At 46.0% G+C, this 27,598-nt stretch overlaps 1 protein-coding gene across 1 annotated transcript; it reads left to right on the forward strand.

Annotated features, from left to right (window-relative positions):
* Positions 1 to 139: 139 nt before the first annotated feature.
* Positions 140 to 3,154, forward strand: LOC142584789 (uncharacterized). Its single transcript, XM_075695052.1, has one exon. The coding sequence runs from the start codon at positions 146 to 148 to the stop codon at positions 3,077 to 3,079; it is 2,934 nt and encodes a 977-aa protein (XP_075551167.1). The 5' UTR covers positions 140 to 145; the 3' UTR covers positions 3,080 to 3,154.
* Positions 3,155 to 27,598: the final 24,444 nt, after the last annotated feature.

Consider the following 27,598-nt stretch of genomic DNA (forward strand, 5'->3'; position numbering starts at 1 on the left):
GGTCGTCGTACCGCTAGAACGCCAAGGCAACAGCGGCATAAGGAAGCATCGCATTACGGACTGGGACGCCTTTCGAAAGGCGCTACCCGCGGTGCAACTGGACATTCCGGACATCGAGCAATGGGCGGCCAACGTCGTTGAGACGATGGAAGGAGCCACCAAAGAGCTGGAGACGGACGAACGGATAGACAAGATGGACAGTCGGCTGGCCCACCTGATAGAAGCCAAGCAGTCCATAAAGGCGAGGTGGCAGAAGCGACGAACCAACCGAAGTCTAAGGAAGAAGATCGCCGAGCTCAACAGGCAGATCGAGGTCCACTGCAGGGTGCTATGCACCCAACAGTGGAACGAGGCCTGCAACGAAGCCGACGGACAGATGCACAAGGGCAAGACGTGGAAAATGCTGCGGCACCTCCTCGACGAAACCAAGACCAAGGGCCACCAACACAACAACCTGGCCAGAATCCTACACAAGGCAATCTGTGAACACGGGGAGGACGAGGTCAAGGGGCGCTTGGACGCCAAGTACCTACCGACCACCCCCACGGAAAGACACCCGGATTACCAAGGCAACGAGAACGAGACGCTAGATCGAGACATCCAGACATGGGAAGTCAGAGTTGCCCTGCAGGATCTCAATGGCAGGTCCGCCGCGGGTCCCGATCGAGTGACCAACAGAGCGCTCAAGAACCTCAACGAAGCGGCCATCGAAACGCTCACGAACTTCTTCAACAAGTGCTGGCAAGAAGGAAGGCTGCCCAAGCAATGGAAAGCAGCCAAGACGATCCTCATCCCCAAGCCTGGCAAGCCGCCCAACATAGAGAACCTCAGGCCGATCTCGCTCACTTCGTGCGTGGGAAAGGTCCTCGAGCACGTTCTCATGAACAGGTGGCAGCGTTACCTGGAAGAATCGGAGCTTTACCCAAATTCCATCATCGGGTTTCGAAAGAAGCTCGGGACGCAAGACGCCATGATCTTACTGAAGAACGAGATCATCGACGATACGACGGGCACCAAGGACAACAGAGCCATACTCGGGCTGGACTTGCAGAGCGCCTTCGATAAAGTGAGGCACTCGGCTATCCTGGCCCAAGTATCCAGACTAAACATGGGCAGAAGGACATACCAGTACATCAAAGACTTCCTGACGGAACGGACCACCGAAATCTGCGCGGGAGACCTGCAGCTCGAAGAGAAGAAGTTGGGCAGCGTCGGAACTCCGCAGGGCTCGGTGATCTCCCCGCTTCTCTTCAACCTCGTGATGATCGGGGTGGCCAACCGGCTAGAAAGAGTAGCGGGAGTCCGGCACACCATCTACGCCGACGACGTTACGCTATGGGTACCGGGAGGAAGCGACGGACACATCGAGACAACGCTGCAAGAAGCGGTCAACGCCATCGAGGAGCAGCTGAGCGGGTCTGGACTCGTTTGCTCTCCGGCCAAGTCAGAACTGCTGGTGATTCCACCGACAGGAGCGGGCAGGAAAAGAAAGAACATGGAAGTCAAGTACGAGCGACCACAGATCACGGTCAAGACAGCGGGAGGACAAGTGATACCGGAGGTCGAGAAGATTAGAGTGCTCGGGCTGCTCATCCAGCGAAATCGAGTCAACGGTGAAACGGTCAACAAGCTCGCGGGCAAAGCGGCCGCGGCAATGAGACTCATCAAGAGGGTGTCCAACAGAAGAGCGGGGATGAAGGAGGAGAGCCTGACTAGGCTCGTTCAATCCTTCGCAGTTAGCCACATAACGTACGTGGCCGCCTTCCACAACTGGAGGCCGAGCGAACGTAACAAGATAGACGCCACCATACGCAAGGCGTATAAGGCGGCACTCGGCCTCCTCGGAAGCACGAGCACCGAAAAATTCATGGCGCTGGGAGTCCACAACACGCTGGACGAAATAGCCGAAGCACAGAGAACGGCGCAACTCGAGCGTCTCTCTGAAACAAGAACCGGAAGAAAGATACTGCGGGACCTTGGCCTCGAGCCGAGGGAAGGCGAGCAGCAGAAAGACGTGCTTATACCGGATAGCATCAACAGAAAGCTCAGGGTCTGCCCGATCCCGAGGAACGTGAACCCCGAGCACAACAAGGAGCGGAGGTTGGCGAGGGCCAGGGCTCTTGTGGACCTCCACGCCAGAGAAGAAGGCGCCATCTACGTGGACGCGGCGGAGTATCGAGGGAGCAGCGACGCATACGCGGTGGTGGCTGTCGGGGCATCGACGGGTGCAACGAAGACCGCGGCGAGCGTCCGGACTCGAGAGGCACACCGGGCGGAGGAGGTGGCCATCGCCTTGGCCGTCTCCGACCCCGGATGCACTACAGTGTTGTGTGACTCTAGAACGGCAGTGAAGAACTACGCCAAGGGTAGGGTATGTAGTGAGGCTGCGCGCATACTGCGCAAGGCCGAAGACATCGGACGCAAAAGCGCTGTGGTGATCAAGTGGTTTCCGGCCCACATGGGCAGTGACGTGTCGGAACGCGGGAACGTGAACCACAACGAGACGGCCAACTCGGCCGCGCGAGGACTAACCAACCGCGCGGCTGCAAGCACGGCTGACTCGGAGTGTTGGTCACGGTGCAGTGCCAAGGACAAGATGACCACCTTCAACGAAATAGTGAAGTGGTACAGACTTAACAGACAGACTATGCCGCCACCTCACCAGGGGCTTACCCGGGAGGAGGCAGTGTTATACAGGCAATTACAGACGGGGTCCCTGCTCACCCCGGTGCTAGCTAAGCACGTGTGTCCGAGCGTGTACGCGAGTGACGTGTGTAGACTGTGCGCTAAGGAGAGAGCCACCGCGGCTCACATCCTTTGGGACTGTAGTAGAAATCCACGAGAAGCCAGTGAGCAGACGACGATCCCGCCGCGGCTAGAGGCTGCAACGAGGACCTGTGACCAAGATACACAACTAAAGGCCGTCCAGCAGGTCTCGGCAGCTCTAGAGAGGCAGCGACCTCGCGAAACCGAGGAGAAGGGGGGAGCACCCCTAGGAAGGGGATGGCGGCCCTCTCGGATCCGCGGAAGTAGCGAGGAACCAAGACCTCGAGGAGCACAATGCACGAGACAGACGTAGTGGCCGCGTCGCGGTAAAAGCTTGTCCTCCCTGCGTGGAGGGAGCCTAACCGACTCTGCAGGCATATTTACTAAAGTTGTTCTCTCTCTCTCTCTCTCTGAGGAAAACAACTGGCTATGACGTTAATACATATTTTCTAACGCGAAACATCATATCTGCTTTACTTCCTGCACTGAAGGTGTGTACTATAAAAAAGCAGGAAAGTGTCCGCCAGTATTAATTTTTACGCTAGCACGCGCGAATTTTATGACAACTACGTTCAGACTCACAAGAGAGGGTAACACCCATGGCACAGTTAACGAAACAGCCTTACCCTTTTGAGAGCATAATAAATTTGAATTTGTTTTCAATACGATTAACACACATCATCTCTATGCCGGTGTCACCGACAACGACAGCTTTGTTGCAGCAGCTAATAATTTGTGCAAGTACTTTGATGAAGCAATCTAGAAAGCACTGCAATTTACCCGACCACAGGCTATAAACAACATTCACAATAATGATAGCACTGGATATTTAGCCCTTCTTAGGAACTTGTAATCGAAAAGCAGTCTTCTATAGCTATGCATCACATCCTATTCTTGGCAGTTAGTGAGACACAACCCCCATCTTTACTAGTTATATACGAACCTATATATTTATAATACTCAGAACAGTACACATCATTGAAACAAGTGTGCGCAGTTTATGAAAAACACAAAGCCTCAAATTGCAGCGTAAGATCAACCAAAAATAGTCCAAATTGTGCTTATTTCTCTCGTAAACTGCGTGCATTATGATGCAAGACTGATAGCGACTTCATCGTCCACTTGGTATTTGCAATGCATTCAATTACCGATTCAAAAATATACCCTTTCTATTCCAACATGTGTATTCCATTTCTCAAATTGCTGTATTGTAATTTTCAGTAGTAAGAGGATTTCTGACAATTATCCTCTGTTTGAATTTTGATTGCAATTTCGCCTGTCTTTTTGCTAACAAAGAACTCCCCATCCTTTTCCAAGGAGAACCCACGTTCTTGCTTAGCTGCGACAGGTTGCATCAGCCAAACCAGTTTCTTGTTCAAGGGCTGTAAACTAAATATAACGGTATTTTGACCCATTTTTCTTCAGTCGTTCTGCATTTTCTTTGCAGTAATCTTTTGGTCTCCGACAAGGGAAACGAATGAGTACAAGGTATGCAAGGTATCTACATGCTGGGAGTCTCTGTATGACCTGAATGTTGTGCTCACTTCATAGATTGATTCTTAGGAATTCCGCTTGTTTATTCACAGGATTGGACATGTTTCACCCATGTCTCCTGCTGCCCTGTGCACTACCAAACTGTGCCACCTTCTATACTTCTTCAGTGCACTCTAACTTTTTACGAAATTTATTCTCTCTTTTCCAATGTTATGTAGAGCATACAAACAAACAACGCTACGTCAGGAGGGAGGCTAAAGGCTGTATATGCCTGATGAGGCCTATCCTCCTCGTGGTGACAAAGAGCGCATTTGAGCCAACAATCTTTCTTCTAAAGTTACATTAAAATCGCACAAAAAAGAACTTCCACAATTCTTTACAGCACATAAATGTTTCTAGATACTACTTCTTGAAATTACAGCTCTGAAAAGAAACAGGTAAGATAGCACACAAAATCAATAAATAAGTAGAACACCGTTGTCTAGCAATGTTGTAAATAATCTGCCACGTTAAGACTACAGTAGAACGACAGAAAGCTGAGCTAGTTGGTAAGGATTCATTATGCAAAAAAGAAGTGAGGCGTGCAGACAGGACACAAGAGCAGAGAAGTTGACAACACGAACGCCGACTATCAACTGAAGGGAGCAGTGAGGCGAAAAAAGAAGACACAAAACTCATCTGCGCATGCTCAGGAATGATAACACCACGTGTCAGTCGGGTACACGTGCCGGTCTACGTGAGAGATAACTGTTAAGGCACTTCGTCTCTTCCTTATGTAAAGTAATCGAAGGCTGACTCACGCACGCACTTCCACCATTATAGATATGCCATGCCTCTACTATAAGACGCGTATCTTCATTCTTATGCCTGTGCAATATCGCGCATTCATCTAACTCTGGCGTGCAGTTGCAATCTCGGCAATGTAGCGAAATATTAGAAGGCGATCCACCGATTAACGACCTTTTATGTTCCATTAGCCTCTGATTGATACACCGTCCTGTTTGCCCCACGTAGAACTGGCCACAGCTAAGGGAAATTTCATAAACCACACCCATACGACAGTCAGTAAAACTGCTGTTCTTATTGTGCTTCACTGGATAAATATCTGTTCATTTTTTGCCTTTTACCCGCACCTTTTTATTCTGTATGGCAGCGCATATCTTACGTAGCTTATTGGGAGCAGTGAAAGCAACATTAACATCATATGTACTTGCAACTTTTTTAAGCCTGTGCGATACTGAATGAATATACGGTATAGCCACTACTCTTATTTTCCTATTACTGCTTTCTGTAATCACGTCCATCCCTCTCGAAACCGACTTCTTTAGGCGCTCAGCCACAGTGGAGACCGCTACACTAGGATAACCTGCTTCTAATAGGCGCCGGACCTGCGCCTTAAAACTGGCGCTCATCTTGTGCATGCATGATCTGGTGAGGGAAGACTTAAGGGACGACATGGCAATTCCGTTTTTTACTAATTTAGAATGCTTGGATTGAAAGTTTAGCAACGGCTTCGAAGATCTTGGGGAGTACTGCCAACAAACATGATTTCGTTCGAAGATCAAGGAAATGTCAAGAAATCGAATTACACGTCGCTGAGGAAATTCCTTGGTAAACTTTAATCCTCCCCCATAAAGTTTAAACTGCTCACTTACTGAGGTAGCAGCGGAATCGAATCCTTCCCTATTGCAGAAAATCAGGTAATCATCAACGTAACGAAATATCTTGATAACGCAATCACCTAAGGCTTTCTCTAAGCAGTTGTCAACCTTACTCAGGTAAATGTCGCTAAGAATAGGGGCCACCTTTGAGCCAATACAAATGCCTGATTTCTGCAAAAAACGCCATCTCTCCACCCAATCAACGTCGACTTCAAGTGCATTGAAAGAATTTCTAGAAAAGCTCCCGTGGAAACACCGCATCTGTCAATAAAAGCCGACTCTTGCACTTGTTCTTTAATGCACTCATTTACGGAGTTTAGCAACCCGTCATGCGGCAAGGAATAATGCAGGTCTTCGATATCCATACTAAAAGCTGTACGATCACCAGGATTTTCCTTTATCAAATACTGAACTAGTGCCTGAGAGCAAAAGGGGTCTGAAAAAACTAGTGAAGCTAAGCAGTTCTGTAGGTAACTAGCGACACAGACTTGCCACGTCCCTTTCTCTGACACTATAGCACGAAAAGGAATTTCTTGTTTATGGGTCTTGGCCGAGAAAAACAGTTCTAAGGTGAGTGATTTAGCTTTCTTGACATTATAGACTAGCCTAGCAAGATTATGTCTTGAGAAGAGGTCAACCACACGTTGCTTAACTACCGAAGGCTTGAGTTTTACTGGCTGTAAATTCTTTTCTATGGCTGAAATCGCTTTTTCTGAAAACATGTCATCTGGCATAATTACGAAATAACCTTCCTTTCCAGATATTACTGGTCTAAGTTGATGCGCCACAAGGTAATCAACTATCTGTCGGACAGGGTCAGGCGTCTTAAAATGAGAATTTCATTGTTTCATGCTAGCAATGCAATCTGAAATACAGCGTGAGCGTTCTTCTTCTCGGACGAACCTAGTTATGCAGCGCGGTATGCTTACCGCGCTGCATAACTAGGTTCATTCAGTATCGCACCGGTTTAAAAAAGTCGCAAGTAGATATGATGTTAATGTTGCTTTCACTGCTCCCAATAAGCTGCGGAACATATGCGCTGCCATACAGAATAAAAAGGAGCGGGTAAAAAGCAAAAAAACGAACAGAGATTTGTCCAGTGAAGCACAATAAGAACAACAGTTTTACTGACAGTCGTATGGGTGTGGTTTATAAAATTCCCCTTAGCTGTGGCCAGTTCTACGTAGGGCAAACTGGACGGTATGGTATGGTATGAATAACTTTATTTAGGTCCTGAGGGATCAGTCTGGCACTGATGCGGGCCGCTCTCACGTCGGTACAGAGAGGTCGAGCCCCTCTGCCGTCACACGGGCCCTCTGAACAGCCCTGAGTTGGTCCGCACGGTGTATCAATCAGAGGCTAGCGGAACATAGAAGGACGTCAATCGGTGGATCGCCTTCTAAACTTTCGCTACATTGCCGAGATTGTAACTGCACGCCAGAGTTAGATGAATGCGCGATATTGTGCAGGCATAAGAATGAATATACGCGTCTTATGGTAGAGGCATGGCATATCTATAATGGTGGAAGTGCGTGCGTGAGTCAGCCTTCGATTACTTTACATAAGGAAGAGATTAAGTGGCTTAACAGTTATCTCTCGCGCAGACCGGCACGTGTACCCGACTGACATGTGGTGTTACCATTCCTGAGCATGCGCAGATGAGTTTTGTGTCTTCTTTCTTTTTTCGCCTCAGTGCTCCCTTCAGTTGATAGTCGGCGTTCGTGTTGTCCACTTCTCTACTCTTGTGTCCTGTCTTCACGCCTCACTTCTTTTTTGCATAATGACTACAGTAGGTATAAGTTGCGTGTTATGAACTAAGTAACAGATCCATAAGTCTTTTTTGTAAATTATTTTACTTGGGAACTCGTGTATTACTGTTTCAATATATTTTTTGTTATTCAAGGAAGTTATAATGATGTGTTCAAATGTCTGAAGCCCATAGTTATTTCTAACCTGAGGAGTTTTGCGAGAGACATATCGGAGTTCATAAACAGCATCAGGCCGTGCAACTTAACATAAGCTAAGGTTAGGTTTGCTGTGCATCAAGCAATAAGCCTCTATTGCCTGTCGAAGTGTTATTAACTTATATATGTTAAGAAGGCCCAGTGGCCGCCAATATTCTCGTGTAGTCGAAGTGTAGGGAACATTGAAGATTGCTCTAATTGTTCGTTGTTTTTCTAAGATAAATAAGGAGTTTAGGTTTGTAGACGTTGTTCTACCCCATACAAATAAGCAGTAGTGAAGAAGTGACTGGATAAGGGTAAAATATAGTTGCTTTTTTAGCCAGGTTGGTAGAAGTAGCCTTAATTTATGCATTAGTCCGACTGAGCGTGGTATCTTGGAACGCACGTAATTAATATGCTCAGTCCAGTTTAACTGTGCACGGAAGACTACACCAAGAAAACGTGTAGACCCCACACGTTCAATGTTTTCTCCTCTGAAACTGAGGACAGGATCGAAGGTCAGAATTTTATTTTTAGGTTTAAACACTATACATTTTGTTTTTGTTTTTTCACATTTAGCTGAAGCTTTTTGGCATGTATCCATTATGATACTTCAGACAAACATTTGTTTGCAATTGATATAGTGTTCAAGAAGTCATTACCTGAGAAAAATATGTTAGTGCTATCTGCATACAGAACTATATCACCTGAACTAAGTACATTGATAATATCATTAATGTAAAGTAGAAAAAGTAAGATCCCTAAAATGGAGCCCTGTGGAACACCTGTACATATTGCGCCAAAAGCAGATGGAAAACCGTTTACAACTGTGCACTGTATTCTTGACGATAAATGGCTATTATTAAGTTCCAGAGCAATACCTCTTATTCCATAAAACGGTAATTTACGTAATAATATTTCATGTTTAATAGAATGGAACGCTTTTTTGAAGTCTAGGAATCACCCAAGTGTAATAAACTTATTTTCAATCAATCAAGCAATTATGGGGTTTTACGTGCCAAAACCACATTCTGATTATGAGGCACGCCGTAGTGGAGGACTCCGGAAATTTCGACCACGTGGGGTTCTTTAACGTGCACCTAAATCTAAGCGCTCAGAGCACACGTAAGACACCTTGCTCGAGCCCCTGCCCATCATCTAGCCTCACTGCCAGAGGATCGACCACGTGCTTCCTTTTGTGAAACAGTCCTGCTCTATCGTGCATACCTTCTATCAGGTTGTACAGCTTCAGCGAAAGTTCCGTTTCCACTATGGTGCTTGGCTCAAGCAAAGGTTCGACTAATGGTACCGGGAATACGAACAAAAGCCCAACTCTCGTCTCCAGCACTCAAGCAGCTTTCACTGATCTTGCTGTACGAGACGTACAACGAGCATCATCATCTATATACTGACTCTTCAACCATGGTGAATGGGTCTGCAGGATCGGTGATCTTTCCTGCAAAACCTTCCACCATAAAGATTCGACTATCTCAGCAGACTACATCGACTGCCGCGGAGCTTGCTGCTATTCGTTGTGCACATCGTGTAATTACTGAAGAACTACCCAAGAAATGGAGAGTGTTCACTGACTCCAAGGCTGCTCTTCATTGTTTGGTTTCTGCCTTACGCCGAGGACCCCACGAACAACTAGTTCTAGAAATGCTTCACCACCTCGTCGAGCATGGACACGCCATCACGTTGCAGTGGATTCCAAGCCACTGTGGCATAATGGGCAATGAACATGCCTACGCAGCAGCACGATCTGCACACGAGGAGGGCTTTCAAGACACCATTCCATTCTCAAGAACAGACGCTGCAACGAAAATTCGTGTGCTTGCAAATGAATCCGTCAAAACTTTATGGAACACACCCAGCTTAAAGCATACACGTCTACATAGACTGGACCCATCCCTTCGACTTCGACCCCCACCTGGACTCTCTCGACTCAAAACAGCAGTACTTTGCCGACTGTGGCTTGGTGTCGCCTACACAAGATCCTTCGCCTTCCGAGTCGGTATGGACGACAGCGCGGCTTGCAGACACTGCGACGGCGAAGAGACTATCGAACACATGCTTTGCCACTGTCCTCGATACAGCGCGCACCGGCTGTCACTAGCGACCGCGTTGGCACGCCTTGACGACAGACCACTTTCAGAACAGTCAGTTTCGGAAACCTGACGTGAACTGTCGTCGCAGCAAAAGTCGGTCAAGGCTCTGTTGACTTTTCTACGTGACAGTGGCCTATTAGAAAGACTATAATGACCTCATTTCGTTCCTTTTCATATTTTTTTTCGCTTTTATTTTTGTCACGCTCTTCTTTCCGTCTTTACTTCCCCTTTCCCTTCCACTAGTGCAGGGTAGCAAACCGGAAGTTTTAAGTCTGGTTAGCCTCCCTACCTTCCTCTCATTTGCATCTCTCTAAATCTAAGTACACGGGTGTTTTCGCATTTCGCCCCCATTGAAATGCGGCCGCCATGGCCGAGATTCGATCCCGCGACCTCGTGCTCAGCAGCCCAACACCATAGCCAAAACTCATTTTCAATATTACTAATAATTTCTTCTTTTATTTTGATAAGTGCCATTTCAGTGCATTTTCCCTTTTGGAAACCATACTGATCAATTATTATTGCTGATGGTTTAGTGAGGTAAGATGCTAATCGACTCGTGATAACATTTCCTGCAATTTTGGAAAAACACAGATAAAACTGAGATTGGGTGGTGATTATTTAGATCCTCATGACTCCCGCCTTTGTGAATGACACACCCCTCTCCGTTTTTTAACTGCTGCGGAAATATCGCTCTCTCTAACAATAGGTTACATATGCGCAACAGGACGGGTGCAGCTACATTAGTTACTTTTCACTGCTTCCCCTTTAATATTGTGAGTTCCAGTAGAAGAGTTATTCTTTATTTGTGACACGGACTTCTGTATCTCGTATGGCGCTACCGGCTCGAGATAGAATGAACTTGCCGAACAGTTAAGCAGATAGTGAGCAGGGTCTGGCACGGTAGAGGTGACATTGTTATTAGCACATATAGTTAGGAAGTAATCAATAAATTTATTTGATAGAGAGGCACCGCTATAAGCCGCTCCGTCGTACTCGATCTCGTTTGGTATTGATGGGTTGGCTTTCGAACGCAATTTATTGAAAACGTTCGATATTTACTTCGGGGTATGTTTCGCAAGGAACATCTTGCTATAATATTCTTGCTTCGCTTTTTTTCAAATCTGAACTTGGTTTATTTCTCGTTACTTTGAAAGTATGAAGTAATTTTAAATCTTTACTTTGTAAAAACTTGGCGAAAAGTTTGTTTTTGTGAACAATTCTTTTGTATAGTTCCATATTTATCCAGGGCTTTCTCGACCTCTTGTATTTCGTACGACGAGTCAGTGGAAGAGCAATGTTGTATATCGCTAAAATTTCCTTTTCAAGAATACATCATAACAAAGGCCGGGGCTTGTTTCCTTGTATACTTCAGACCAGTCCAACTGAAGGGCTAATTCGTAAAAATGGCTCAATGTTTTCTCATCATATTTTCTGTAACAAGAATGCTGTGTTGAATTATTTAACTCATATTTATGAATAGGTAGGGTAGCACAAAAAATGAAGATGGTCACTGAGATCAGAAGCCAATACACCAGAAATAACATCAGAGCATGAAAAATCCGTAAAACACGAGTCAATACTAGTTTGGCTATTTTCATTTATTCTTGGCGGTTCCGTAATTACATTCTCGCAATTATAACTTGACAAAATATCAGATAGGTCTGTAGACGCCACACTACCTGATTTCATGTCAATGTTACAATCACCAAGTACAACAACGACTTGTTAGTGTTAGCAATGCACTGGAGTGTATCCCTTAAATACGACAAAAAGTTCCTTATCATTCCGGAGGGAGGCCAGTAAATTAAAACTACATTATACCATTTGATTTAACAACCAAAACTTCATAGTCAACGTGTGCTGTAGAGAACTCTTCAAGATAAGTATATTCTATATCATTACGCAAGTGAGATACCTCCTCCTTTACGATTTTTTCTGCAAAATGATACGTTTTATTAGCCATCTCGTGATACAGCGTCGTAGCAATCCGTGAACCACGTCTCTGTAAACGACAGAACGTCAAATTTGCAGTCTAAGTTGCTGAGAAAAACACTAAGATCATCAGCTTTAATAATTAAGCTTCTTGTATTCACACAGAATATCGAGAATTTATTGCTATGTTCACGAAAAGGATATGCTACAGTTCTTTTTAATTGCTCAACACTATGGTATACATAGGTGTGCGGGTTGCGTTCTTTGTCCATATATATTTGCATTAGAAACATAGGGACAATTCTTATGTATGGCTCGAAAACCTACTTTATGCTTGCGTTTCCATTTGTTACAGGGAGAAAGCTATGTGATGAGGGGGCTCTGTGCTTAATTTCTTAAAGGTCAAATTCATTTCTGATACGCAATCCTGCTTCCCCGCTTACTCTACGAACCATAATCTTTCCATCTCTCTGCCAGGTGAATTCGTAGCCCCTCTCTTTAGCGGTGATACGTACCAGCCAGAGCAAATGCTTATTGCGAGATGTTAAGTTGCCATAGAAGCACAGATCTGATTTATTGTCTCTTAATTGCTTAGCCTTTTCTTGCCGCTTCGCCTTTGTTTTATTCGAGAGAAATCGCACTATGATCGGTGGCGTTCGATCTGGTTTGATGGTCAAGTGGTGAATAGCTTCCACATCACCAGTCAGCGGGGCCAAACCAAGGTACTCAGCGATATTGTTTACCTTAGACTGAATATCTCTTTAGCTTCATAGGCGACTCTATGGATTTCTAGATCGAGCCTTCTTCCATATTGTTCTAAATCATTTAATTTTTCAATTCTTCAACTTCGCTTCGTGCCGCAGAATTCTCTACATCCTCCATGCGATTTTTAATTCCTGTGATTTCACTGTCCTGATCTGACCGCGGTTTCAGAACTTCGTCATATTTATCTGACATATGTTGCATTGACTTTTGTACACCTATGACTACATTTTTCAGTTCCAGAAGAGATTTGACTTTTTCTGTCAGAGGCAGTAATGCATTCTATTTTTTGTCAATGGCTGACATCTCCCTTGCTATATCCTGCCCATTGGGTGCTGGATTACGGACAGAAGTGACGTCAACGCGCAGAGTAGCTTGCGAGCATGTTTTGCATTCCCATTCAGGAAGAGTGCCATCCGCTTTCTTCTTATAAGTTATGCCAGAACACCTGCCGAAATGATAGCTTAATTAGCACCCTTTACAAGTGACGAACTGTCCCGTTTCCGGAAGCAGTTCAGAACATTCAGGGCATTTATCGCTATTATTAGCCATGTCTGTCTAAGAAACCAAAGAAAAGAACAAGGAAAAAACAGTTTTGCAATTTGGGAGCAGCAGCAGTACTTCAGCAAATTAGAGCAGCGAAGAAAAGCAACCAACCTGCAAGACAGGAGAGATTTGTCAAGCGCTGTCCATCCAAGGGGCGTCGCACTGCTGCCTCTATCAAATGCAGCTGTGTAGCTCAAGCTCGCACCAGCCACCGTAGCAAATTCTGGGGTAGCTGACGTCAAATATCTCGGCCAGTATCAGTCGAGCAGCCTATGCAAAGCAATTCGGCGATTCCAGCAGGTGTTGCTGTCCCCGAGATTAGTTTCCGTCCGTGGCTGCAAGACAGGAGAGATTTATCAAGCGCTGTCCATCCAAGGAGCGTCGCACTGCTGCCGCTACCAAATGCAACTGTTTCATAGCTCCTGCTTCATACAGCTCACCTTTGTTTTGCGTTTGACTCTCCCAAATTTACGAACTGCTCCTGAATATTCTCGGTTTCAACTTCCTGCCCATATTGCCCCCAAATAATTTCATCAAACATGGCAGAGAGCTCACTCAACGAACTTTCGAGACCTTCAAGTCTGTTTTTATGTCCACGAGAACTTCGATTTGCTCAGTCAATGATAGCAGCTGTCTTAGCTTTGTGTTAATAGAAAAACGTTTTTCCTCCACATTGATCACTTTATACCGCCATAAGCATTTTGTCTTTTGGTCTTTTGACTGTCCGCACAATCTACTCATCTTTTGCTTCGCTAGGAATTATCTTGAGCATTCTTGTTGCGACCCCTGAACATTTGCCAACGTGACGATATGAATCACACAGAACACATTTGAAAACGTCTGGCTCCTGTGACACATTTTGCACATACCTCACTAACTTCTGATTTAGCACTCATTCTTCCAAGCAATACCATTATGTCAACATTCACAGGGGCCAACGAAAGCAATAAATGAGCCAAGAAACACACGCTAATGAGAAAATAGACACGTTCATAAACCTCCAAACCCAGACATAAATTTTAGATCCGATGACATTGCCCGCTCTCACTGCTGCATTTGGGTATGAAATTTAAATGATACGTACGCTATAACCTCCGTATCACGTCAATAGTGATGACCAGTGCGTATTTTTGGTTGCGTGGACGAAGTGCCGCAGTTCTTCAAATAAAACCACAGATGCTGCGCGGACGCGCTGTTGCACTTATAAAGGCTGAATCTACCGGTAGAGAAACGTCATGTCCGCAGCCACAACAATTAGCCACGGGGATTTGCCAAAAGCAAGCAGAAATTTCGGACCTCGTGACTGTGCCGGCTATCGCTACTGTTATCGCGTTCAATGTTACGTTGTCTTCACGCTGTCTTCCGGCGAGCTCAGGGCGAGCGGTCGCGTAATTTTCCGGTTGCAGAGACGTGTTGACGCGGGAGGCAGCGTAAAGGGAGCTCTGCCTGGCTTTTTTGTAAAGCCAGCGTTTTCACAGGAAGTGTTTGCGGTCACTGACCGAGATTTTCTCTTCTCTAGGCATGCGTGGCACCAGCCTTGTTAATTGAATAGGCAAGCGAATAATTCCTGCAATATACACCGCCTGTCAAACTACGAACAATACTTTATGTAGTTACCGAAGAGTTTGCTATTGCTTCCAATGCTTCAATTTTTTTTTTGAAAGAAAATAAGACTTTTTCGCATGTGTGTCTTCATCAGTGGACCTGCTCGAGTCATTGCGGCCTGGTGTAAGCGTTTGGAACTCTGTACACGTGTATATGTAGAAGTTTAATTTAGTGTGTTGTCCAACTTCCCTTTGCGTTATGTCTCCATATGCACGTGTGTGTCTATTCCTGTATGCGAACGTCACTTACGTTATTAGTGTACACTGCCCTGAACGTTTCGAGCACATAACGTGATTTGGTCTTTGCTACACTCTTTTCAATAGTGTTCTTTATGTCTGAAAAGTAATAGACATTTCCATTGTAGGTCGTACACATTTGTTATTTAATTGGATAAAAGAACACATGTTATTTCCCGTGAGTTTCTTCGACAGTGTCATAAAACTTTGGCGACGTACTTGATTGCAAAAATTTAGGAGCATTGTATACATGTGCAGCTGCACTACTTAAGTTCAGCGAACCATCAGGTGGGCCGTTCTACGGGTGTCAGCAGTGATTGCGCGTTTCAGCTATTTCTTAAGTATGCGCTAAGCTGAACAGAGGGCTACTCAGGTGAAATTTTACAAATGCTAGACAATATCAGTAAGAGTCTAGGGCTTCATCTGGCTATGTCGTACACTCTATTATTTAATATAGAACTTGGAATAAAAATGGTATTGAATAACTCACCTGTTTCGTTTGCTCTAGAAATTACAGTCAGCTAGAGGTGTTTTATGCGTGTTTTAACAAGCGTTTGCATGAATATGATAGCGTATTTTTTATCTCCATATCTTCTTCCGTCAGTTCATGATGTACAGTTAGTAAAAGTAATCTGTCCCCTATTCAGAACGTTGACCCCCTTGGCATATAGCCAGGCAGAAAAACACAAATGGAAATTGTCCCTTTAAGCCACGTGCGGCGGAATTTGAAAGCTACAAGTGACGACCTGTTCATTTCATGTTGTTTTACTTTCTTATATAGAAGTCCCAGTCTGCGATCACCTAATTACGTTCTATGAGAAAACACATGGAACATATTCAGCAAACAGGCGTCATCGCTGAAGTCAATGTGCTGTATTAGCATAAGTAGCGCTGGACACGAACCGCTTATAAATAACGCAGTATGCTAGCTATATTCTCAACACTGAACACCATCTGCATGAATCAGAAACATTTGGCTCACTCTGCCTAACTGTAGCTAGCATAAACAAGTGGACTACATGTTCCCTGTGTTTCGTTACGCACATTTATGCTCTTCAATACATCACGCGAGCCGTGCAGTTCAACCGTAACAAGGCCTAGTGCAGCATGCTTTGCTATCATGGACGGAGGCATTGACTATGCTTGGAAGAAGTTGGTACATGCTTTTATTTGTTTGCGACTACCGCGACTACCTGGTACATGCAAGACGAACGTGCTCAAGCTAGATGCATAAACGCGGACAACTGTATAAAATTTACGACTTCCATCCAATACTGGTACAGTTTAGGTTCGGTTTCAGCTTCATCTACAAGAATAGAGCCGTAATTCACGGTTGAACAAACTTTCAATTCTTAGCAGCTTTTGGGGACATTTACCGCCCATTACGATATTCTGAAACAAGGAAACATTCATGTTTACTTATTCAAAATGACAACGCTGATAGCAAAAAAAGCAGCTTTATTCTCAATGATATTTAGCATATGTGCACGAGTGGCGTATGCAATTTCGGTTTTTTTAACATGATGTAACTTGCCTCGCACACACACGCACCAATATTGCATTTTCCAATCTCTTCGTTCATTGACTATTACGCCAATCGTATTACATGTCATTCCCGAAGTAGTGTGGGTTTCTGCCAACGTCACGTAGAGTGCAGCGTTCATATATGACAACTGCACTTCTAGCAGCATGCGTATAAAGTGAAATTAAACGTTGGAAGTAAAATGGCGAAAGTAAGGAACTTAGGTGAGAAAAGACATTTTAGCTTGCGCAATACGCACTCGGCAAAAAGGTTTGTATGAAGTCGAAAACGTTTTTGCGATTTCGATATTATAAGTAAAAGTAGTCCAGACGCTTGTACGATTGTACCCAGGGATTCTCTGGAAGTATGCAATTTTGCAAATATGCAGTTTTAGGGGACCGCTAGTTGCACCTCTAGTGTTCCGTGTGCGCAATGAAAATGTGTGAAGAAGAAAAGGGTAATTTTGCGTTCCTTTCTCTTAACCAACCTAAGGGACCTACACATGGCACCAATTTCACCAACTCGTGTCACCGAGCAACACGCGAAGTGATCAAATAATAGTTGACTGTGACAAAAACTAAAGACTGAAACTATGCTTCTTTCCAGTGTACATATAACTTTCGGAAGCCCCTCTAAGATATTTGTCAGAGCCACTCTGTGACAACTTGGGTGAGTACGGAAGCGCAGAAGCTATGTGGCCTCCTTAAGCCCTTCCTGCTTTATTGTACACATCTTGGCTTAATGGTCCGCAACAAAACCGGAAGTTTACCAATGAACTGCATTACATTGCAACGTCATTTTTCACCTGGGTTTCGGCGCAGTCTGGTGTGAATGGTTCCTCGCTGCTCTGAGTGAAATTCAGGATTTCGCTGCACTGCAGAAGGCAAGCCTCATGCGCTGCAGCATCACTTTATGCCACTGATTTAAACTGCGTGTTGTTCCCGCTCTGCTTTGGTGGCACGGAAGAGCAGCAGCAATGCGGTCTACTCAAAATCTAATCTGATTCACTCCGCGGGTCAATAAATATTCTTGACGACATGTTAAGCCTTCCAACAATGTGTGCCTGTTGCTCTTCTCAAGTCCGGTCGTGCTTCTGTAGGCCGTTTGCGAATTGTGCGCATGTTTTAACATGGCAGGCCCTTACTGGGATGTCAAAAGAAATCCCGTTGCTGTGAACAATATTGCGCCTGCGAAAATAAAGACATTCTGAGTGCGACTGCCGCTCTGTCAGCGAAAGTTGATGCAGGTAATGCAATAATGATGCAGTTGCTGCGTGATGTTATCGATAACCAGACAACTTTAAAATTGAGCGTCTGAGCAAACTGTGCTCACGGCAGTACATTTTGTTGTTCAATCATTTGGTTTGTCCAAGCATAAAACGCATCTGCTTGGGGCTGTGAGTGAGGCCTTTAAAACGAGACTGCTGTTAAAGGGTCCAGACTTGATTACCTGCAAGATTAACCCCGACGCGAAATCTATGTTTGTTACAGTTTGTCTAAAAGTACCACCGATAACAGGTCGCAGTTTAAGATCTGTGTACGCGAAGCCTTGTGTTGAACTATAGAGTTCAATCTCCCAGGTGAGAGCATCTGCACACAAAGGAATCAGGCGTTTACATTGCTCTTAAACTCCAACGGATAACAGTGAATTTTTCTTCCTCAAAATTAAAATAAAGCATGCTTTCCCAGCGCGACAAATTTCGTGCGAAAGGAATCTCACTTTCTGAAGACAATTTGCAGAGCTACGCATCAGTCTCAAGAAAAGCTTATTGAATTAGGAAAAAACAGAGGGTCGGAAATACACTCTCCATCTGAACAAACTGTACATGACTAATAAAAGCTGCATGTATCGTTCAGCAACAACTGAAGGTTGAGATACAGAATCACTCGCTATTTCCATCGAAAACTAAACCAGCTGTTTTGTAACTGCAGGAACGCAGCCTGCAGTCTCACCGCAGCATAGTAACGCGTCAGAAGCGGAAGCGTATATGCGTATTTTATTCTAATGTAAGCAGCGTATGCAAGAATCATGAATACTTAGCTTCTCTAATCGACTCCTGTTTGGCTGGTATCATTCTAACTGAAACGGGACTTTCTAAACAAATTAATGACAATAAAATATGTGAACGTCGCAGCAATTATAAATTCTTGCGTCATCACCGTGACAATGTTTCTCCTAGTGGGTTGCTGTCTGCCACATGACATAGGATAAGTTGTGCTGAAATGGTTCTTCCTGCTAATTTGTAAAGCATCTGTGCCTGAAAACGCATTCAATACATGGAATTTATTTTCTGTGCATGCTACTACAGATACCCTTCCTCTGACAGGTTTTGTAACGATATTCACGATCTCTTAAACACTTTGAGCCAGCCGTTCTTATGTTCCTTCGTTGGGCTCTGAAATTTTATTTATCCTGCAATTGGTCAGAACACCAATCCCTCAGCCTTAAACGTCGGTTTTTCATTGTGCATTTCATTAACATTGCGCTGTGATTAAACCTCATGCATCTTTTATTATACCTCACCTAAGTTCCAATCATTCTACCAATATTTTCGATCTTATTTTAACCACAACCCCTCACGTTCTTCCCAGCGTTGAGCACATGCCGAGTGTTAGTTACCATTGCGTCTTGCATTTTAATTTACCGGTCTGTACACTTTGTAATGAAACGTCAAAATTCATACGCAAATCTACGAAAACGCCAATTTCACTGTTATTAATTCAGAACTGAAAGTGTTTGTTGCTGAGTTCATCCTGGCATTCCTTACCAAGACAGCAATGAAATACCGGGCATTATTCAAGTAGGAGATAACGCATTTGATGAAACGTTGCATTTCGAAAAATCGCATTACTTGGAAGATACTTGACAGCAGATGCGAAACGCTACTTGCGCGTTTTCTGAACAGCTGCTCTGCAAATTCAAGGATTCGCTACGGACTGAGAAGTGAAGTCGGAGGTTAACACGCTTGCTTTAAGGAACTCTCATCCTCCTGCAGCTTAACGGGTGAACTTCGCCCCAGACCAGTGCGATTTTCTCCTTTGAAATGGACGCCGGAAGAAGTTCCACTGCTATGTGTGCCGCGCCTGTTGGCATAGTAAACAACCTTGACCACTGCGTGGCGCGTTTTCCATCACTTGACGGTAGCACCGGAGTCCTTCGCACGCGGTGTCTAAACAGCTCCTTGTTTATAGCAATCATGCTCCGCAGCTGCCTTCAAGGTGTATCGAAGCGTGGAAAATTCAACCGCGTCTCTGTGTGGTTCGGAGCGCTGCTTCCTTTCACCTTTTCAAAATATAACACAAGCGCATTGAGCCACTGTTATGCTTGGCGAGCCTCACTAGGTTATGATGCGCAGACTATAAATTGCTCTGAGTGCGAGTTTGTGTTTCATGTGGGAAAGTGTTTTGGGAAATCTGACATGACTTGGTGCCAAGGATAAGGCGTCCTTGAAAGCGCGGCCATGTTCTTTATGTCAGCCTGCCGTAGGCGAGAACCATGTTGCTGCTACAATGGTGGAAATGGACCACAAGCTATCTCTTCTCGGGCTTCCCGCTCAGGTTGTTTGCTTGGAATTGTATATACAGGTATTATCTTATTATTTCGATGCTACTCAGGAACAATTGGATACCCTTGACAAAAAGATAAAAGACGTGAGAGACTGGGTGCACAGAAAATGAGAAACAGACACTTCAGCAACTTTCTCAATTAAGTCTCATGTTGGGGATCTCGATAGGCGGAGCAGGTGATCCAATCTGGAAAATCACGATGTGGAGGAAGATGATGGAGAATACATGCTCAGTAACTTAAATGCAGTCGCCAAGAGGCTGCAGGTTGCGTTGCTGTGCAAACAAAATGCCGCCACCCTTTTAAGGTTACCTAGAAAACTCAGGATGCCACAAGGAATATCCGCACGTTTTGCAAGCCAACAATTGACGGATGCTTGGTTAGCTGAGAAGCCAAACTCCAGAAACAGCGAATGTAAGGTTTACGTAGCTTTAAATATGAACCTAGCACAACAAAGCTTCTCCTGTATGCCAAAGTTAGGGTCAAAGTGTCAGACTTATACGGTTATTCGTCATGTGAATGGGGAAAGTCCAGGTGCGTAGGAAGGGCGGTGATCCAGCCGCTCATGGTAAGGATTAGGACGATCCTTCTGCACTGACTCGCTGATATGTGAGCCATCCATGAGCTCAGTAGAAACAGAATGCACCTAGGGTATAATAAAAAGAATGTTTTTCTACGTTATGTGTACAAAAACGAGGACTGAGCTGCATACATCTAAATGTGCACTCCTGGAATAATAAATGAACGGATCTGGAAACTTTGATTTCAGAAATAAATACCCTGTGTATTATAGTTAAGTTTGCTTAGAGAAGGTACACTGTTTTCAGAGATCTTTTTATCTACCTCGAAAGACAATATTGTATTTGAACAGAAAGTCACTGCGCGGATAAGGCGTATTCTTGCTTGGAAATGAGTCGACATTGTGTGATTATCACAGGATTTCTCGTATGACAGAACAAATGAGCAGTACGTTGTTTGCTGGTTTTGACCAACAGCCTTAGGCAAACTTGAATGCTTTCTTTACATTTGTAGATCACGTGGTGGTGTTTGGAATTGATAACTGAAAACGTGTAATTGTCTGTCGTAACATGAATATCGATGTCTTCTGGTAATGCAAGTACATGCGAGTGTACATAGGTTTGTTACGAACGCTTGTATTCATGCCATAGAATCAATTACTTGAAAAACAGCCGGATATGAAACTATGCTCGATCCCATTTTGACAAATTGGGTCCTATTGCTGTTACTAGTCGTGTTTCAAGAAATTGTGATGATTACCATATGCCAAATTGTATGTGTGTTGAAAGTGATAATATTGCGTCAGATAAAAAAGAACCAGTCACGTTTTATTAAACTATCACTGAATAAAGGTGGCATGTGTTTCATGCAGAGCTAAGCTCGAAAAACTGGGAGGATATTCTTCATGAAAAAACGCAGAAGCAACTTACAGTATGTTCACCACAATGTTCATTGATGACTATAAAACATTCTGGCCACAAAAAGGGCAAGCAAACAATTTTAGAAAGTCTTGGCTAATGATATACTAGTCTGGGGGGCACGACATTGGTTCCAGAATGAAGCGCTTAGCTTGTCTGCTCTTACAGGCTACCCTGCTGCTTGTACCCCTGCTCTAATGCCCGATGCGGCCTTTCTGTGCAACATCACTTCGTGTACATTAGAAATGACCAAGAATATGACGCTGCAGCTCACACTGGCTATTCGTCAGTACATGCACCGGCAACCACGGTCGTCAACTGCCATTAGACAGCTTTAGTATAGCGTAGAATGCTTGCGTTAGCGTTAGCGTGCGACGCAACGCTAACGCAAAGAAAGACTGCACTGGGCGGCACAAGGTAGTGCTTTAGAATAGCGGAATGGAGAAAAGCGTTAACGTTAACGCAAACAAATACACCGCCATCTAGATGTAAAAACACAAAGTACTGGAAAGCCAAATCCACACGAAAGGTTGAGCTTATCCAGTGCAGAATCCGCAAGTGTGTCCCTAAGTCAAGCTTATCGACAGCCACAGTCGATGCGTTAATTACGCATGTAGGTGTTCGGCTTGAGGGTTGTTTTGTCGAGAGTCGCGAAACGCACCGATTATTCTTAGCATGCCGTGATCGAGTGTTCTGTTCTGTGATCGATCGAGTGTCCTTTTTAAGTTGCGATGGCATAGGCGCCCTCATGCTTCGGGAACGAGAGCGACCGCGCAGGTTCTACGTGTCCTCAAGATCCACTCAACATCGAAGCTATTCCGGAGGGGACGTTTCGCCGGCAATTTCGCTTCCAGAAATCCGATTTCCTACTTCTTTCCACTTTTTTTGCAACGGAAGCCCATCTTGACGTCCGTCCGAATGGGTTCAAGGCGAAAACCTCCTTTAGGAGGTTCATATCGTCGTCGTCGGTAAAATGCACACGCATTGTGACCACAGCACCGACCACACTACTGTGTTTTGCCGCGGAAAACGTGAGGAGCCGCCAGGGGGCTAGGGAGTGCGGACGTGGTTCAAGTCGGCTCCGTGTAAAGTCGCTTTGTCTGGTAGAAACAGTGCCGATTCATAGAAATAAGTGATGTGATCGCTTACCGGAAGACCCAAGGATCACCTGGATTACAATTTTATGACTGTAAGTTGACTTTTGGATGTTTTACGGCCACTTTTATGTCGACGGCGTCTCCCACCTAGCTAAGGGTAAAGCTAGTGTTGAACAAATGCGGCGGCTCGGCGGCAGCCGAAGCCCCCGGCACCCGCTTCGGAACCCCACTGTGGAGGCACGAGGACCATGGAGGTGACCGTAGAAGGTAAAGAAATTACCCCCGAAGAACTGGGAACAGCGGATTGGATCACGAAAGTGGGAAAACATGTCAAGGAGCTGCAGGACCTTGCGAGAGGCGAACGGCGAGACAGCCAAAACAATGGCGAGCGGACGGAACGCGGAACCGCGTTCGGGGAAGGCAGGAAGGCGGCAGTGGCGAACGCCGCGTGTAAGCAGCTGGGGCAGAAGATCGCGGAGCGTTCAGTTGCGTCGCACATCCCGGGATTACCGCCGAACGACTACAAGACCTTCGGCTCAAGAACGGGCTGGCGCTCGCAAGAGTTCCGACTACCAGGCTGAGTGCAGCGGTGGGCATGGCAGCGCAAATCCCGTGAGTTAAGGGACAAGAAAAGGACGTGCTTATTGTTAACGACAAGCAAGGCACCCTGATTTTCAGCACCCCAGACATGGACACTGTCTGGAAGGTGACCAAGATTAAGTCTATCAAGATCGAAAACAAGGACTACGAAGTCACGGCGTACCTTGCGCAGCACGAAGACAACGGGCGGGGTGTGGTGCACGGCATCGACCCGAGATTGACAATAGAGGAACTGACTGAGGCCTTCGGTAACCCGAGGAACCCGCCGATACTTGGAGTTAGGAAGATGGGCAACTCCAGCTCGGCAATCGTTACCTTCAAAAACGAGACAGTGCCGAGGTGGATGTAATGTTATGGCGTACCTCTGAAGTGTGTGCTCTACAAGAAACGCTCCGAGGTGTGCTACCAGTGTGGTGAGCTAGGACACAGATCGGACGTATGCGTCATCGAACAAGTTCAATGTCGGGGATGCGGAATGACGTCTCCACCTGAGGATCACGCATGTAAGCCCAAGTGTAAGTTGTGCGGCAAAGGTCATTTAACGGCAGACCGGAAATGCAAGGAAGCTTTCAGGACCCCTTATACGATAAAGAATAGGCAATAGGAGGCCAAGCTGCGCTTGGAGTAGGAAGAGCGGAAGGCGAAGGAAGCCGAAGTAGGAAGGAGCAGATGGGAAAGGAATCAAGGCAGATCCAGGAGTCCGTCAAGACAGCGGAGCATGTCGAGAGGGAGGTCGGATTCCTTTCCGCGACTGCCGCAACGGCAGGAAGGGGAGACGCAACGGAAGACCGGGCGCGGGAATACGGGGACCTCCGGCAGCGCTGTCGCTAACAATCCACCGAGATCCACATCTCCGAACAGAAAGGTGGGTTGGGCAGGCAGGGCCTCCCAGGATAAACGCGATGAGGAAATGTTTCGGATTAAGGAAGAGAATCGCATGCTCAAAGAACAGCTAGCCGCGATTAATAGGCAAATGGAGGAGCTTAAAATAGCCCTTAAGCCTAATACAACACATGTTAAACAACTGCAAGTGTCGCAAAAGCCAAATATAGCAGGATCAGAGGAGCAGATAGCGTCTCCGCCTCCTGCTGAAAAGAGGGCGAAGGAAATGGAGCAGCACGTGATAGATAAGGACATAGAGACAGTGATAGACATTAAAATCGCGAAACTGGAGGAAAAATTTGAGACCAAGTCTGGTCAGGACGATGAATGGCGCAAGGCCTTCGAGGAACGCATGTTGGGGATGTTCCAAAATCTGACACAGCAGTTGCATCAGCGAGATACCAATATCACAGAGCGACTGCATCAGAGGCATAATAAACTCACCGAAGAATTTAAGGCAAAATTTGCGAAGAGGGACCGGGCATATGAACAGCTCACCCAGCAAGTATTAGGAAATCAGCTAGTTGGCAGTCATGGCTCACAGATCCAGTAAAAACACCGTTTGGCAATGGAACTGTAGAGGCTTAACACGCGCAAGCGTGCGGTCCTACAGGAATTCCTGAGGAACGGGGATCGACCGTAGCTAATAGCACTTCAGGAATGCAGCAGAAAGGCAAAATTGTCGGGGTACAAATCCTATCTAGGTGAAGGCGAAAGCACGCAGGTGGCCGCCCTAATCAGGCGAAACGTCACAGCGGTGCAGCAGGACACCTGGAATGCACAAATCGACCACGTCCTCGTAGAACCGGTACCGTGAAGAAAGAAAGACTGTAGCTTGTTTGTATTAAATATGTACAGCTCTCCCAGACGAAGAAAATGCGACTTCGGGGATCTCTTCGCGACGACGCTACGTAAAATTAAGAACAACCCGCTGTTGATCGTGGGGGACTTTAACGCTCACCACACGGCATGGGGATATAAGCAGACTTCGATCAAAGGTAGGAAATTGTGGGACGACATACAAACTCATAATATGGATTTAATAACCGACCCGATGCAGCCTACGAGGAAGGGAAATAGTGTCGCGTGTGATACGACACCCGATCTCACCTTGACGGGGAGCGGCACAAAAGCCACGTGGTGCAATACAAACGAAGACTTAGGCAGCGATCACAAAATCATATAAATAGTGGTAGAAGGAGGCCCGACAACCTCCCGGAAAAGGAGGATGGAGGCTGTAAATTGGGACTCTTTCAGGGCCCTCAGGGGAGACCCGACTCTCATCTCTAATATTGCAGAGTGGAGCGATGGCGTAGTGCGCACTGTTAAAGAGGCCACCGAAGTAGTGGAAACTGAGGGGGACAACGAAGCGGTAGACAGGAGATTAGTTAATCTCTGGAGGAAAAAGAAAAGGCTGGAGGACCGACTTCGACAGAAGAGATGGGATCGAAATATCAGGAAACAGATAGCGGCTTTCAACATGGAAATTGAAGAGCACGCAATCATGCTCAGGAAGCAAAATTGGGGGAACGTCTGCGATCAGATGGAGAGGAATATGAGTACCGCGGGGACGTGGCGACTTCTTCGCCACCTCTTAGATCCGGATGTCACAAAGTCAGCGTCCAAACAACAGCTGGAAAAAATGGCACATCAGTTTCATGGCACTAAGAAGGAACTCTTAGAAGAAGTTAGGAATAGGTACATCAATCCCGCCGGACCTGAACTCCTCCCGGACTACGGAGGGGGAGAGAATTCGGAATTAGACGCCCCCATCAGCCCGGCTGAGGTCAGGGCGGAGATTAATCGGCTACGGACTAAGTCAGCGGCAGGGCCGGACAGAGTGAGCAACAAAATGATCCGTAATTTAGACGACAGCTCAATCGCCAACCTCGCAACGTACATGCAGGAGTGCTGGGAGAAGGGGACGATACCGCAGGAGTGGAAACTCGCCAACCTCATTTTCATTCCCAAGCTGGGTAAAAAACTGGGCTTCGAGAACCTCAGGCCTATATCGCTCACCTCCTGCGTGGGTAAGCTTATGGAGCACGTCGTTCTGACGCGGCTCAATAGGTACATGGAGGAAAATGGACTGTATCCGGACACCATGATCGGTTTTCGACCAAAGCTGTCGACATGCGACGTGATGATGCAGCTCAAAGACCAAATTATAGACAAGCAAACGCGAGACACGAAAGTGATCGTGGGGTTAGATGTGGCAAAGGCATTCGACAACATGCGGCACGTGTCCATCTTGGAGAATTTGAACTCACTCAATGTCGGGAAGAGAGTGTACGATTACATCAAGGACTTTCTTACCAACAGGAAAGCCACTCTCAAGATAGCGGAAGAATCTATAAAGAGCAATGACCTGGGTAACGTGGGGATGCCGCAGGGCTCGGTTTTATCACCTACCCTGTTCAACATTGCAATGTTGAAACTCCCCGAACGGTTGGGGGAAATTGAGAATCTAAACCACACCATATACGCAGATGACTTAACACTATGGATAAACAAGGGCAGTGATGGGAAATTGAAAGCTCCCTGCAAAATGCAATTGACATTATCGAGGAGTACCTGGAACCCAAAGGACTTAAATGTTCGGCCGAAAAGTCGGAAGTGCTGTTCCTGATGCCCCCCGGAAAACGGCGGCTTCACCAAAAGCGTGAGGCGGGCATCCACCTGTACGTCAACGGCGCCGAGATCCCCGCGGTCGACAGTATCCGCGTCCTCGGGCTGAGGATTCAGGCAAACCGGAAAAAATATGAAACGCTTGCTAGGTTAGAAGCCAGTTCAAATCAAACGTGTCGTCTTATCAGACGAATAGCGAACAGGCACGCTGGGATGAAGGAGGCGAATCTCCTGAGGCTAGCACAAGCCTTCGTAATCAGTAGGATAGTGTACGTGGCACCTTACCTCAAGCTCAGTTCTGTAGAACGGAACAAGCTCGAAAGAATTATTAGGAAAAGTTTTAAGGTCGTGCTTGGACTCCCTCCGAACACGCCCACCGGCAAACTTATGAAGCTGGGTGTGTCGAACACTCTCGAGGAACTGATTGAGGCTGCTGTTACCGCGCAGCACCAAAGGCTACTTGGATCTAAAACAGGTAGGAAAATTTTAGAGAAATTAGGCTACGGGCCCAAACATGAGCAAGTGCGCTCAGGAGACATACCCAGACAGATCAGGGACAAGATAAAGATACCTCCGCCACCCAGAAACATGAACGCTGCCTTTCACGACGGCAGACGTAAAGACAGGGCAGAGGCATTACAAGCTAGATACACTCGTTGACAGGACGTCCTATATACGGACGCTGCGGAATATGAAATCAAAGCGGCACACGTGGCCGTGGCGGTTAGAGAAGATGGAACACCGGTGGCGTGCTGCACAGTAAGTGGCGTCGAGACGGTTGAAGCTGAGGAAGTAGCCATAGCCTTGGTCCTCTGC

Source organism: Dermacentor variabilis, chromosome 6, assembly GCF_050947875.1.
Source record: "Dermacentor variabilis isolate Ectoservices chromosome 6, ASM5094787v1, whole genome shotgun sequence".
Taxonomy (NCBI): domain Eukaryota; kingdom Metazoa; phylum Arthropoda; class Arachnida; order Ixodida; family Ixodidae; genus Dermacentor; species Dermacentor variabilis.

What these genes read in the sequence shown, in the direction of transcription:
- LOC142584789 (XM_075695052.1), top strand. Translation starts at nt 146, where the DNA reads ATGGAAGGAGCCACCAAAGAGCTGGAGACGGACGAACGGATAGACAAG.